Source organism: Mustela erminea, chromosome 12 (assembly GCF_009829155.1).
Source record: "Mustela erminea isolate mMusErm1 chromosome 12, mMusErm1.Pri, whole genome shotgun sequence".
Classification (NCBI taxonomy): domain Eukaryota; kingdom Metazoa; phylum Chordata; class Mammalia; order Carnivora; family Mustelidae; genus Mustela; species Mustela erminea.
The window spans coordinates 45,559,256-45,574,460 of record NC_045625.1 but is presented as its reverse complement, the minus strand read 5'-3'; the positions used below and the strand labels follow the sequence as shown (position 1 = coordinate 45,574,460).

Below are 15,205 nucleotides of genomic sequence, written 5' to 3'. Positions count from 1 at the left end.
ACTCCCACTTTGTTCACTCTTTGGAGCTCCTTTCTGTTTGCTAGAGAGGATGCTGCCCCATTCTGGAGTTGCTGAATAAAGTCAGTGAGATCTCTGAAGTTTATTCAGTTGAACTTTGTTTTTGTTTTGATTTGGTGGCAGTGACAAGATCCAAAGTGAACTTGCTGATGACATCCAGGGCAACAAAAACATAAGAGTAGTATTTGCAGAACCCTTAAGTTCTAGGTCTTTCTCACCAGTCCCAACAGCCATGGTTAAGTTCTTTTACTTTGAACACCACACCCTGCCTCCATCAGGCTCCCAATCTAATAGGGCTTCTAGCTGAGGGCAGGTCAGCTGGTGCTAGCAGATGGTTCCACCAGGAACCCAAGCCCCTTGCCCTTGAGTCAGTCCACAATTTCCCTTTTTGGAAACCCAGTCCAGTACACACTCCTCATTCTTAACATCTGCTCGTTCAGTCCTTTCCCAGTGCCAGGTTGGGAAGTGCTGGTGGTGTACACAGGGCCTTCTCTTGGCCGGTATGCTGTAAAACCTCTTAGTTACTGCCACTGTGTTAAGGTGTATATTTATTTTGTTCGCGTAGAAAAGGCTATTGTTAATGGGAATCTTGGGAGGAAAAGGCACAAAAATTGGTGGGTATAGGTAAAGCACTTAAAAGCAGTCAGAGCACTCCCACCTAAATCAAAGACTCCAATGTTAGGATAAGGTAACAGGTTCAGTAACACGTTGGATTAATACTGGAGTCACCAGCCCACCATAAGAAACTTTCTATGCAATGAAGTATACTGTAAAACATCACAAAATTCCCAACCCAGATGCACATCTACCTTCCAGCCATCCATCTGGCTCCCAGGGATCCAAAGGCTTACCTAAAAAAAAATCTTTTTTCATAAAATAAAATAAAAAATTAAATTAAAAAAATTAAAAACTAAATAATAAAGAAGATCTTTAAATTCTAAAAAACTAAGCAAACCACAATCCAGGACACTTGCTTATTTTAAAGTCTATGATCCCAGAAGCTGTAAATATCTACATAAATAACAAAATCTTACTAAAAATAACCTAGAATTAGAGAAGCTCACAGTGTTATGTCCTGAGAGCTCAGCTTGGTAACCAACCTGGTTGGAGGTTGGGTCAGGGGCCCCAAAATACCACAGAGCAGAAATATGGGTTGAACCCCATTTGAGGCAGATATGCTGGACAGAAATGTGAGTTGCTCTCCACTTGTAGTTAAGAGTCCTACCAAACCACTGCCAATTCCATCAGGGGAATTACAGTGGCCATTATGAGAAATGTTCCAGTAAGTAAGATCATTTAAGAGGCGCACAAAAAAAACTAAGGGCTCCCAGATTAAGCAAAAAGAATGGGATACCTATTTTAACTGATATGCAGAAGGCTACAAAAGGTTTCAAGATTCTGGGCACCTGGGTGGCTCAGTCATTAAGCATCTGCCTTCAGCTCAGGTCCCAAGGTCCTCGGATGGAGCCCTGCATTGGGCTCCCTGCTCAGCAGGAAGCCTACTTCTCCCTCTCCCACTCCCCCTGCTTGTGTTCCCTCTCTCGCTGTGTCTCTGTCAAATAAATAAATACAATCTTAAAAAAAAAAAAAGTTTCAAGATTCCAAAATAGCTTCATTGAAAGATTCACTGTAAAAGGCTAACGACAAATTAAAGATATCAGAGAGGCCTGAAACAAAAGACTGTAAGATGAATGCCAACTCCTACTGCTCTCCTCCATCCTTCTTTATTCAAGTACTCATTCTAGTAATCCTGTCTAAATCGTCTTTCTACTCTAAAAAGTTTACAAGACCATAAAAAAAAAAAAAAGAAAAGAAAAAAATTCTGCCAAGTTAACAGACCAACTTCAGGAAGATTATTCTTATCAAACAACAACAACAGAAGTGAAAAAGTCAATTAAAACTTAAGACAAAATGAAAATTTCTTTTAAATGTCTTCTCCACACTTATTAGTAAAAAGCTTTCACCATGTGAGCAAGTAACCTCAATTTATCTCACTTACCAGAAAAACAACTTAGATCCAACTTCTTCCATAACTAGTGAGTTTCGTTTCTTATTATTATATCTGACTGACAGCAGTAATTTTAAAATAGAAGCTACATGATCTCTGCATCTACGTATTTGGATGTCTACATGTTCATATGTACCTACACATATGTTATACATGTGTATTTTCTACCTCCAGATGGTATTGCCAAACATCAATTTGTAAAAGAACTCTATCTAACTGACATTAAGAAAACAAAGTGCTGATACAAATTCAAGTGTCCCTAGAATTCTCAGAAAAGTAACAGAAACTAACCCAAGTATTCTTCCAGTTCAGGTGGAGCTGGGAAAATATTCAGTATTAAAGTCTACTTAAATTTGTAGGTTTAGTTAAAATAAATGTATCTTTAGAGTTATCGACACTGAATATAATGCATACAACTTTTATTCTACCTGGATTAGTCAAATAAGTTCATGTTTTCTGTTATAAAAGTTGTCAGCAAGAAAAATAACTTGGTATGATGAAATTTCTTAAAAGTAATCGAAACATGATTACTGAGAATAAGTAAATTAAATAGATGTAAGCAAGATAAAAGTTTTTAGGTAAATTTTTTTTTAATAGTCTCCCCAGACCTTCTTGGTAACCTGAAATCTTACAGTTCTGCTAAGTTAAATGAAAGGATGAATAATCATTAAATATCAAAATCATTTCCAAATATGATAAAACACAAGAATGCTAATTACTAAAAATAGGCTTATCCACTTTTGGCTTCCTTTACAGAGGAACTAGAGATAGATATTTTGGGTCTATTAGTAAACATGTTCTGTGCCATGCTGAGAAATTTACTATGAGAAACATATGTTTCTAGAAATTATTTATAAATTTGCCAAGCCACAGAATGCTAATTCTAAAAGACAATTTACAGTTGTATACTTCTTTACTAGAAATTAAGATTTTTAAGCATTAAGAATTCTAATGTATCTAATTAAAATGACTAGAACTACGTATTCAAGGAAAGTAGAATATGGGTTGTTTGTTCTGGCTAGAAAAGACATGAGGTTTGAAGATGGATTTCTATTAAGGGTAAATGAAATATATTTCCCAAAGTAAAAGTGGGTTATTTCATAATGGAAAAGGGGAAAATAAAGGACATATTAAATAGAAAGTTGGGAAGAGAGAAAGAGAATCTTACCTTGTTTGGATCAGTTGGTTAAAAGTAAATGAATTTATTGTAAGGGTTATAAAAGCAAGCTTTAAAGTCAGTAGTGCGAAAATTAGCACTCAATTTTCCTTCATCTGCTAAAAAGACAGTTTTTTGGAGGACTACTTGTCTGCTCCTGGTAAAAATATTTTAATGGGTTTTTCTTTACCTTTTAAGCATTCTTCCTGGAAAACACAGATTTTGCGTCTTGTCAAAATAATTTCCTGTGTTTCATGTCATTTTTTTTTTCAGGTCTTTGATTATTTTTGAAATCTCAGTCTTCCACATTAAAAGAGGTTTTAAAAGAGTTTTGTTGGGTTTTTTTGTTTGTTTGTTTTTACAACTATTGAACTTTCTGTGTTTGCATTCAAAATGTTTAATTGTCACTATGGTTAAATGGATAAATAAGTATCATTTCAAAGTGACCTACGATCCTACTTGACCAAGTGTTTCAAAACCTTTTTGATAGTTTTAATAAACTTTACAGAATCGAATTCTAAATGATGTCTTTTTGACCTCAAACTAACTTGAGATTTTTCAGATGGTCCCTGGAACATCTCAAAAGTTATGGCTTCTCTCCTTATCAAAAGGGAGATGTTAAATTAGACTTATATGATAAAAATTACATGAGAAGCACTGTCAAGAATACTAAGCTTTTTTATGCTTTATTTGTATAAACATATGTTAGAAGGACTCCAGAAATTGTATCTAACGACAAGAAATCTGATATATTCTGGTATAATGTTATCAGTCATAACTGCAGTTATCTTAAGATGTTGTATATTACAAAAATAACCAAATTTCCTTGTCAATTCCATTATGATGAACACTCATCAGATCTTTTAAACATGAAATCATTTTTAAGCCTTTTGTCTTTTGCAGAGTTACTGTTTTATTCTGACGGTTTTGCAAAAGGGTTCCTGTAAAAGTGTTTCATCTTTAAGGAGATTCACGGAAAGCACTTTGACAACTCCAAGTTTTTGTTAAGATTAAGTTCATAAGGGGCGCCTGGGTGGCTCAGTGGTTAAGCCGCTGCCTTCGGCTCAGGTCATGATCTCAGGGTCCTGGGATCGAGCCCCGCATCAGGCTCTCTGCTCAGCAGGGAGCCTGCTTCCTCCTCTCTCTCTGCCTGCCTCTCTGCCTACTTGTGATCTTTGTCTGTCAAATAAATAAATAAAATCTTTAAAAAAAAAAAGATTAAGTTCATAAAACTGCACTGTGTAAAAAAAAAAAAAAAAAAAATCACCAGAACTAATAAGGAAACTGGATTAAAGCGAACAAGTATTAATGGAGAAGAACTATAACCTTTAGGACTTTTTGGTTGAAAACATTGCTGGTTCCTTAGTATTTTGAGTTTGTAGACTTATGGAAATCTTTTTTCTTAAACTGTCTATAACTTATAGCAATTTGGTAAAGTATATACCTTTGTAAACAAGGAGGAAACATTTTTCCCCCTACCAAATCCCTCCAAAATTCAAAAACTTTTGAATAGTCTTTACATGGCAATATAGAGATTTACATAAATTCAGTAATAATCTATTCTCCTTTACCAGGACACAAAAGGATATACTAACCAAATTATCAAACCTTTGAATGGAATGGTTATACAACAGATGTCATGTGATGATGAGTCCTTAGCTTGGCTTCCTGGTCTCCAGGTTTTTCAGAGTTCAATATAAGATTCCTTATGAAAAGTTCCAGCAAAGGCATCTTAAAAAAAACCTTACATGGTCAACAACTATTTTGGTGCACTTATGTTAAGCCGAGTTTAACACAAACAAATGCATTTTAATGTGATTACCTTTGGGGAATGAAATGAGGGTAACTACAGAGAAAATTTGTTTATGCCTTTGTTGATATTAAATTTTAATCTCATTGTCTTTGAGGCTATAAACCTGTAGAACCAACTGGGTCCTAAATTATTCTAGTTTCCCAAATTATTTGGCTATGACTTTCCAAACCAGTGTTTCAAATTATCTCCCTCCTTTTTGATTTGGAACCACTAAGAACAAAGACTGCCCCTAAAATCTCCTTGAAAGAACTACACCAGGTCTTCCTCATACCCAGACAGCAGCCAAACTTCAGGAACTAAAACATCAGGCACACCTTTCACAGGTAAAAAGGCTTCACCTGACATCTGTGGTCCTGTACAAACACTGGAGACCTTCAAGTCAAATTGCTGAGGAAGAAAAGTAGTTGACATGGATGCAGACTGCTTCCTCCCAAGACACCAAATCAAGACTTCTCACCTTAACTAAACATGAAACCCTTTTGTCTTCTTTCTTTGCTTCACCATAGCATTGGGCTAGAAAGATAACACCATCATCTTTATCTCCCAGGCCACTATTAAGAGGGGTAACCTCTCAGACTGCTGAATTTATCATCAAAAACGTCAATCTGCCATGGTTCTGGAGACCCCCTTGGTCCATTTCCTAGCCTCTTTTAATAAGCCCAAACACAAAGAAACTTGGGACCAGGCCCTGTATGAAGAAAGGGACATAAGGCAAGGCTAATCAGAATAAAACCACCTATCCAGTCTGCAGACTCTAAAAATTTATAGGCCTCCATGACTGTCATTTTTCCTATCCAAGGCCACAGACTCTAAGGGACCTTATCAGGAGGCATTTATGATTCAAAATTAGCTTCCATTAGCAGATCAGTGCTCTCTTGGCTACAAATAAAAGGAAAATGAGGATATGGTCAGGGCCCTTTCCTTAACTCTTCAAGAAGTACTCCTGAATCTGCTGCTAAAACTCTAAGTACCCAAGAACTAGACTCTTTGGCAAAAGATGTTCTTGGTACTGAGACTGCCTTTAACTATCTTAGTTCAGCAAGGAGAGGTCTGTGCTGTTGCCAAAACCACCTACTAACCTTGGATTAACACCTCTTGGGAAGCTGAAACTCAGTGACATAAGATCTTATGAATCTTTGACTTAGAATGGTGAATCTTTCCATCGGGTCTCTTCCTTTGACTTACTTGAGTTTGATTGCTTTGGGTCTTGGAGACCATGGCTCCAAAGCACACTCCAAACATGGGAATTATCCTGCTTATAATAATCATAGTAGTCTCCCTAGCATGCTATATTCTCTGAAAAGCTACAAATGCATGTCTACAGCTGCTAAGCATCAAGCAAATAATCTCCCTAAGCCTGGACTGTCAAAAAAGTAACCAAGAGAATGACCAGGTTAAAAATTGTGAACCTGAGGGGGCACCTGGGTAGCTCAGTGGGTTAAAGCCTCTGCCTTCAGCTCAGGTCATGATCACAGGGTCCTGAGATCGAGCCCCACATCGGGCTCTCTGCTCCTCAGCGGGGAGCCTGCTTCCCCCTTTCTCTCTGCCTGCCTCTCTGCCTACTTGTAATCTCTGTCTGTCAAATAAATAAATAAAATCTTAAAAAAAAAAAAAAAGAATTTGTGAACCTGAATTAATGATATGTAATATCACAGAGATTAAGAAAAGATCATCACGGCCTATGAATATCACACAGAGGATCAACAAAGACTTAAGAAAACTTCAGACCAGTAGCTGGGAGTGGTGATAACACCTTGAACTTTTATCACATCTTTCAGTTAAAGTCTGATCAAAAGGGGGGCATTGTTAAAAGACAAAAAATGGGTCCAGAGTGGAGTTACTTGTGCTAAGCTCTATATCAGCAAACCAAGACTTAATATCTAACCTAGTAACAGTTTCAATCCCTCCCAGGAATGTAACCTCCAACTAGTAAATCTGGAATTTCCTGGTCAGCATTTAGGAGGAAATCTGCCTCATGAGTCCACACTGTCCCCCCCAAAGAAAGATGGCGTAAATCCACCCTCTCCTTATCCCTGTCGCTTCTGCCTATAAAACTCCCCCATTGTGTTCAGTTCTTTGGAGCTCCTTTCTATATGCTAAACAAGATGCTTCACAATTCATAAACCAGTAAATAGGGGCACCTGGGTGCCCCAGTTGTTAAGCCTCTCTCTTTGGCTCAGCTCATGATCCCAGAGTCCTGGGATGAGCTCTGCATGGGAGCTCCCTGCTCCGCAGGAAGCCTGCTTCTCCATCCACTCCCCGTTTGTGTTCCCTCTCGCTGTGTCAAATAAAGAAATAAAATCTTAAATAAATTAATTAAATAACTGAATAAAGCCAAGGTCTTTACAGTTTACTTGGTTGATTTTTCTTTGCAAATAGTAAATAAAATTTTAAAAATCAGAGTAACTTAAAAGATGCAATTACTAAACAGTCAGTAGGTTAGAAATTGTTCATAACCTTAGAGAACCTACTTAAAGCTGTCAGAATTCAAAATAAGAAAATGTCTCAATGTTCCTCCCAAAAGTTAAAAAAAAAAATTACATGAAGATAATGAGAATAAATTACATCTTGTGCAATGGAAGTAAGTTTTTCAATCTATATTCTTCAGAAGAGCCATTTATATGCTTCGAAAACAGTGAAAGTTAAGCCAGGGGTTAACTCAATCCTGGTTATAGGCTGGAATATGCTACCTTCTAGAGATGAATCATTCCAACCTCATTCTTTCATTCTAACCTCAGTGGGCCTAATTAATTTCCATGCCATTATTTGGCTATAGAACCTAAAAAGAGATATGAGCATAATAAGAATAAAATCACCTACTCCCACAGTTTGTAGCAGAGTTCTTGTTTAGTATAGGCAGATAAATTTGAATTGCTAAATTAAGACAGTTAACATAGTAATCAACATAGAAATTGGATTAACTTCACATTCTTCCACTAAAGTCACAGCTAAAGGGAACCCCCTCAGGATAGTAACAAATTGTGAAAAGCTGATTGGAAATCCTCAAATTAATCCCAGTAGTTGAAGGTTTTCATTAGGTAGGTTAAAAACATAGCTCCACAGTAGGATACAGACATTAAAATACAGTTATATTCAGGCTCCAAAAGACAAACTATGCCTAATCTTAAAGGGACTATAAGACAAGGAAGGTTTATGGTCACAAACATTTTTATCTCATAAGTGTTATAAAGGGCCACAAAACCCCATCTGGCCACTAAGGTTAGCATTTTACTCCTCACTGTCATTTAGCAAGCTTTAGGACAGAAAGCCAAAAACCATAGTGTTTAATCCCCACTGGCTAATACCAAAATGTCAATTAAACAAGGTATATTTCCTTAATAATCTTGGGAGGCTACAAATATTTCTTTCAAACTTCAGAGAAACTGAAAACAAAGAGCAAGCAAGAGTGGCTACCTTCAGACACAGAAAATCTTATAATTTGTTACTGTGCGGTAAAGACTAGAACAATGGGCCCTCACCCTGCCCACCACAGCACAGCATTGTAGGAATATAAACCCTGATCAATACACTCAGCCAAGCTTCCTTCCTCTCTGAAATGTAGATCATCTCACTGGTGTTCGCTTATGAAATGTATTTTTCTTTTCAGCTGATGTTTAAAGTAACTGACATTCCCAAGAGATGTATACTTTTGATTTAGAAACATGACTATGAATTATTTAGTATGGAAAGTTGGAGCATCTTAAAAAACAAGACTCACACTAAGAAAGATACTTTATTTCCTTTGGCCTACCTCTTCCCCTTCCTCCCTAAAAGACAGCTTTCTTAAAAAGCTACATCCCAGCTAGAAAAAAAACAAAAACAAAACAAAACAAAACCAAAAAACACAAAAAACCAAGGTAGGTACATCTGTGGCTTCTTATGATAATTAAATTCCTAGTTGTTGGCAACATTTCAGGAGGGGGAGAGAGGGCAAGAATTGACACTCAGTTAATCGCCAAGGAAATTTCTAGTTAATTTCCTGCCTAAGATAGTGTTAAGAGCTAAAGCTTTAAAGAACAAAGAAAAAAAAGAAAGAAAGAAAAGTAAAGTAAAGTAAGACTATACATTACAGATCAGGTAAGGCCTCCTTCTTAACCTCAGATCTTGTCTGCTTAATATACATAGCGGGCACATACACCCAATCCCAGATCTCAGATATCTAAGAAGGCGTCCAAGTGTTTAAGTTCTCTGCTAGTGACTGTCACTTCAACTTTAGTTACATTTCCCTTTTGCAATTTATCTTAACTATCACCAAAATGAAGCACATTTTAATTAAATGCTTAAGGATTTCTTCTAGAAGTACACTGGGCCAAGTCCTCCCGCTGCAAAAACAAACAATGAGGTAGGTGTGTGGGTATACACGTGCATACAGAACCTATTTATGTCTGTACATATACATTTCCAAGAGTTAACGAAAAGCAATATTGATCTCCTATAGGCTGAAATGTTGAAAGGGGGTGCATGATACCACAGGCTACACTTTAACATAACATTCTGAAGACTCAAACCACAAAGACAGCTAGCCTTTAAATTATTCTCACTCTAGTAAGGGTGGGGGGGGAGGGGTATAAGGGTCTGTTTCCTTTTTTAATTATATACGTATTATTTAGTCACAGAGTATGGCAAAGCACTTTACAAATTCTGAGGTGCCAAGGGAATACTAAGGGTTAGCATTATTGTTAGTTAGACAAAGGAAGATGCCTCTTTTAAAATGTTACCATAGAGAAGGTGCCAATCTGTCTTTTAGGTTAAGGTTTAGGCTCCCCTCCCCCCATGTCTATGGCCAACATGTGTAGACAGTTTTGCTGGGAGTTTCTTAACATGAAAAGAGAACACTGTGGACACAAAGTGTAAAATGCAGACTTTGCCCAACCGTGACTGTCAGCTCCGGTGCAGGGCCTCTGAAGCAGATGCTGTGTTAAACTACATTTAGCACACAGCTACAAATGGTGACTAAGGAGGATAAGAATTTTTACTTGACTTGCTGCAATTTTTAACCCCAGACCTCTAAAGACTACATTTAAATATACAGAGAGCCAAGAGCCTAAATGTTTCACAGAGTTACAGCCTTGTCTATTTTAATTTACCTTACTTTTAAAAAATGTACACACACACACACACACACACACACACACACACGAGTGCACATGCCTTCCATCCTCCTCAACTCCATCCTCTCATGATCAGCTGCTCAGCCTCTTGGAATTTTAATATTTAAAATTAGAAACTGCTACCTCACTGTTCCTTTGGCTAAGAACTCTGAGGATAACACAAGCATCTTCCACTTCATCACAAGGAAGAATGGGCATGCAGAAGTCTCAGCCACCAGTGTACTCTGGAATCCAGACTGAATATGTGCACAATGGGATGGGTCACATGGTACCACAGTCTCACACATCCACACACAACTATACTGTCCCCCTCCATCTTCCTCCTATCATGATTTTCAAAATGACCTGAATTTTAATATTATTTTTCTAGGCCAGCCCTAACTTCGATTTTAAGACAATGTTTAATTTTAAAAATAATAATAAAATTAACTAAGGCATCTTCCTAAACCCTCCACAGGATTTGGGTATCTTACTACAGAAAAGAAGTTCAGAATATCTGAGTGCCTCCTCTAGCAGAATAAATCCTACTACCAACAGAAGGTAGTAAAAAGTAGAAAAGGAAAAGAAAGTAGCCATTTATGGACTCCTTATTCCAGGCCAGGCCTCAAACTAGATATTTTACGAACAAAATCCCACTTAATCCTCTTGTACACTATGAGCTATATACATCACCTTTTAGTTACAAATGAAGATGCCAAAATTTCAGGAGTCCATACAGCTATTAAGTAGAGAAACTGGAATTTGAAAGCAGTGCTGAGACTCCATCTGAAGACTCCTAACAGAGGTCTTCTGCTTTCAGGCTTACCCTTTCTTCAATCCATTCTCCATTCCACAGCTATACTTATCTACATAAAGGGGTCAACATCCCATAACCATTTCCCTTTTCCAGGTCTTCAGTGGCTCTCCACTGCCTACAAAGCAACATCTCAGCTCAGCGATGAGACACTCGACCTGGTTCCCAGTTAGCTCTCCATGGCACACCTACCACTCCACTTCACACCACAGTAGGCTCCAGCAAACCCCGCAGTCACTCCCTTGCCTAGGCTGCTTCCTACAGCCTCATTACCTTTCTTCTGGTAATGGAAACATCCTCACACACAAAAAGGAGACACAAGGTCTCAAGGAAGCCTTCTGTAAACCACTGAGTTGGGCCAGATACTCCTTTGTGCTTCTATTAGCCCATATACTCACCTTTACCTCCTCAGCAATAAATGTGAACAGAGATCCATAAAGAGACACCAATGTCATCAAGTGCAATTCAAGATGGTGAGAAAAAAAAAATTCCCACGAATTTATGGGACTTTTCAGGTGGTTTTACATTCTCTGCCAAGCAGAAACTTTCCAGTGCAAATCTGTATACCTGAAGGAGCCAGTCAAGGTCACCAAAGACTAGAGGATGGTAGACTTCGAGCAGGCTGTCATAGCCCACCATCAACACACACATACATACCCCTTTCCAGTTACACCTGCTAGCTATTATAAGCTAAAGCTTCATGTTGAATCTGATTTTTTTTTTCTTTTAATTCAAAGTATAAGCCTTTGTTAGAACAACCTAAGCCTCAGGGAGTAAGCGAGAAGGGGAAAGACAGGGACTGTCACATCACAGTTTAAAATAAGCAAACCTTACCACTATTGTGAAAAACCAAGAGCATACCACAAGATAATAACTCTCCCTCAGCCTAGCCAAGGTCTGGTATATAGAATACTATCAGGGGAGAGAAGTAGAGAAGAAGACACCAAGAAGAAAAGCAACATCCCTGATATACAGGGCATGACAGGCACACTGTGCTAGACACTGGAAAAACAAGGTGCACAAAACCTATTCATATCCCACCCCTCATGGAGCTTCTCTAAAGCATACCTGCATCCAGAGGAGTCAAAGGCTTGCAAAGCAGTCTTTAAGAATCCACAGTCAGAAATAATAGTCTCTCTGAATGACCTGAATGACCTATGCTAAATACTGTGCTATCCAAGGAAAAGATACCAGGGCAAAGTCATTGCCATGGAAACTACCACCTCTAACTTAAACATCTGAACTTAGACACATATTTGAGCAAAAAAGAAGCATCTTTTCTACTAATGTTTAAAATGCTAGAGACTAATAGGAGATTTTGTAGTTATCTCATTTAAACAGTAAACTGGATTTCTGACTCATTACAAAAATTTGAAACTATGAAGAAACAAAAGCTAAAGTTTTTCTGCTTTAGGATTGCTAAGAGCTTCTTCCTACCCATTTCCTGCTATAATGTTTTCCCATATAGAGAGCGAGTTTCTTTAAGAGAACTTGATCAGCACAGACTTTTACATGTAAATTACTGTTAACAAGACTTTCAGAAAGTACTATGTAACAGGAAATATGCTAGTCCAGAGCAGTGTAGACTACAACCTGTTTTCAGATCAGCCTACAAGGAAAAAACCTTTTACCATCATTTACTACTTTAATCTCAGATGAACTTGAAAAAAAAAAGGGTGAAGTGAATCCTCAAGCCATTCTTGAGGCCATGACCCCAAATTTTTTACTCTTTCTCTAGAAGGGGGGTAAAAAAAAGGCAGAGATCGACACAAGTACAGTCTTTCTTAGACGTATTTTAGAGTTCTTTCACTTGATTTTGATTGCCAATTTCTGGCTGAGACTCATCACTATACAGGAAATAGAATGGCTTAGAAATTGGATTTTACTATACCCTTAAGCCCCACCCAAGCATGCTTTTTAAAACCATCTTATGCTGGGCTAAAGCCCAGGATTCACAACAAACGCTTGGGGACTGCTGTCCTTGGAACTGAGCTGAGGAATCAGGATACTATTTTTCATTTTCTATTTCAAGAACACGGAAAGCAAGAAGCGGGAAGGGAATCATCGAGGTAGAAGCAGAAGTAGTAAATTAAGACTGGAGAAAACTTACATCGCATTAGAACACTCATTAGAACAATTTCACTGCCATCAGGTTAAGAAAGAACAATTATTATGCATCACTGGCCAACACACTGTGGTATCTGGCTAAAGTAACTACTTGTCCTAAACTGGAAAAAAAAAAAAAAGAAAAAGTTATCTTGACTTGCTGAAGTCTTGACTAAAGACAGTTGGCTTCCTATATTATGAACTGACCAGGGGCGCCTGGGTGGCTCAATTGGTTAAGCTTCTGCCTTCGGCTTAGGTCATGATCCCAGGGTCCAGGGATAAGTCCTACATCAGGCTCCCTGCTCAATGGGGAGTCTGCTTCTCCCTCTCCCTCTGCTGCTTCTGTCAAATAAATAAATTAAAAAAAAAAAAAAAACTGACCAAAATGCACACAAATAAATCCTCTTATTTGCCCATCAAGATAGCCTGCACATTAATCAAGACCTATTCAACATGGCTAACAGAAACAGCAGCAGCCAGGTGACCACTTGACATCTTTTGTGGTATAATGCTCATCATATACCTAATGGCATGGTGAACAAGACCCAAAAGTGCCTCTTATGAGAAGGAAGAACAGCTGGACCGAAAAGGAGCCACACAGTGTAAGGATAGAAGGAGTCAAAGTCCTCCTGATTCAAGTATTATGCACTCGAATACATGCACACGTTTAATAAAACCAAAAATAAAGCTCAATGACAATGGACTTTGGTTAAATAATCCATGAACAAAGTGGGAAAGGGGTTACAGGATCACACCTGAAAGGAAGAATAAGAAGTGCCAAAAAATAGTCCTGAGTAACCACATATGATCATGCACATGCCTCTTGGAGGAAAACCACAAGATCGAGGGGAAAAGCTCTTAGGCAATGATGTTCCTTAAAACCTCCAGCCCAGAGTCACAACTGGAAACCAAAGGGCAGATTTAGTCTGCAAACATGTGCTATCTGGTGTATCTACTGTGTTTTTCTTTTTAATTAGTAATGTCTAATACTTAAAACTTTACCAATTTAGCTATTCCAGTTTTTTGTTTTGTTTTGTTTTTTAATTCCTAGCTTCTCTTAAAAAGAGAGACAACAGAGGCCACACCTTCCCACAGCGCTATTAGCCAACAGGCTGCCCTTTTAAAGGAGCATGTTCTCTGCAGCTCTCCCAACACCAGCTTTCCTCCTTTGCCTGGTTTCTGCTAAGGCTGGACCTCAAGTAAAACAACATCACAGCCTAAAGGTCAAACGTGCTGAAGAGTGCACAGCTTTTCTCCAGAGGTAGTCGAGAGGTTCAGGAAGACTGGGGTATTGGCATATGGATGGAGCAACAGAAACGACGAGATCCCTAGTGCAAGACACTTGCCAACTTCATTGTAGATAGAGCACAGAAGTACAGGATTGGGTGAATTAATATTAACTGCTTTTGGCATGACATGCTTATCTAAATTCAAGATCTTCCACTTCAAACCTAATTGTCTATGAAATAAGCATAACATAGAATGAAACATAGCAAAGGAATAAGCATAACAAAGAATGAGGCAAAAAAACACATCAAGACTGTTACTATACAACCACATGTCCACCATGTACATACAAGACCCTCTAAAATGAGATCCATTTTGGCATGTTACACTACTCTACATTGGGACTAACTAGAAAGCTATCTTGTCCATAAAAAAATAAATAAAAACAACAGTAATAATAATATCTTATCCTTTCCAGAAACTGAGAAGAAATTTAATTCAGACCTAAATAAATACTTTAATACCAAAAAGAAGGAAAGAGGGGCACAGTGAGTGCTTCATATTAGGAGTAGGAGGGGGCAAACACACAAAAATATAAAAATCACCTTCATTATACCAGAAGCCCTTGAATTAATATAAACAAATGTGAAGGTCGAATTCTCTAAAAACTATCAATGACATACCACAAATTACTTTTTCGAGGTACAACAGAGGGTAAGTAGGAACAGAAGAAAAAAGAAAGAAAAGGTTTTCCTTGAAACTTATCCTGCTGCCTTCAGCTTACCCAAATAACACTGCTGCAAAAACCTGCTTCAAACCAGGACAACTGTCAGGCCAAGGGACAGAGAAGACCCCTGAGCCTGCAGCAGTCTTTTGAGAGCAAGGAGAGTAGAAAGCCTGAAGGCTGGCCACTTTACTGCAGATGAACATGCAAATCTGGAGGTGGTTAATGGAATGAACCACTAGAGGGTGG

At 38.1% G+C, this 15,205-nt stretch overlaps 1 protein-coding gene across 13 annotated transcripts in view; it reads right to left on the bottom strand.

The window, feature by feature from the left end:
• The window catches only part of ELAVL2 (ELAV like RNA binding protein 2), a 170,909-nt gene that overhangs the window by 80,751 nt on the left and 74,953 nt on the right, over positions 1 to 15,205 (bottom strand). The window contains exon 1 of one of the 13 annotated variants that reach the window (XM_032308361.1): positions 3,853 to 3,863. The exons of 10 other annotated variants lie outside the window; for them this stretch is intronic. Coding sequence is in view for 2 of the 3 variants with exons in the window: in XM_032308356.1 (XP_032164247.1) it covers positions 828 to 842 (15 nt within the window). In the remaining variant the exon portion in view is untranslated. Of the gene's footprint in view, positions 1 to 827; positions 848 to 3,852; positions 3,864 to 15,205 lie in introns of those variants that run through there. 2 more of the 13 variants (XM_032308356.1, XM_032308345.1) reach the window with 2 other exon arrangements.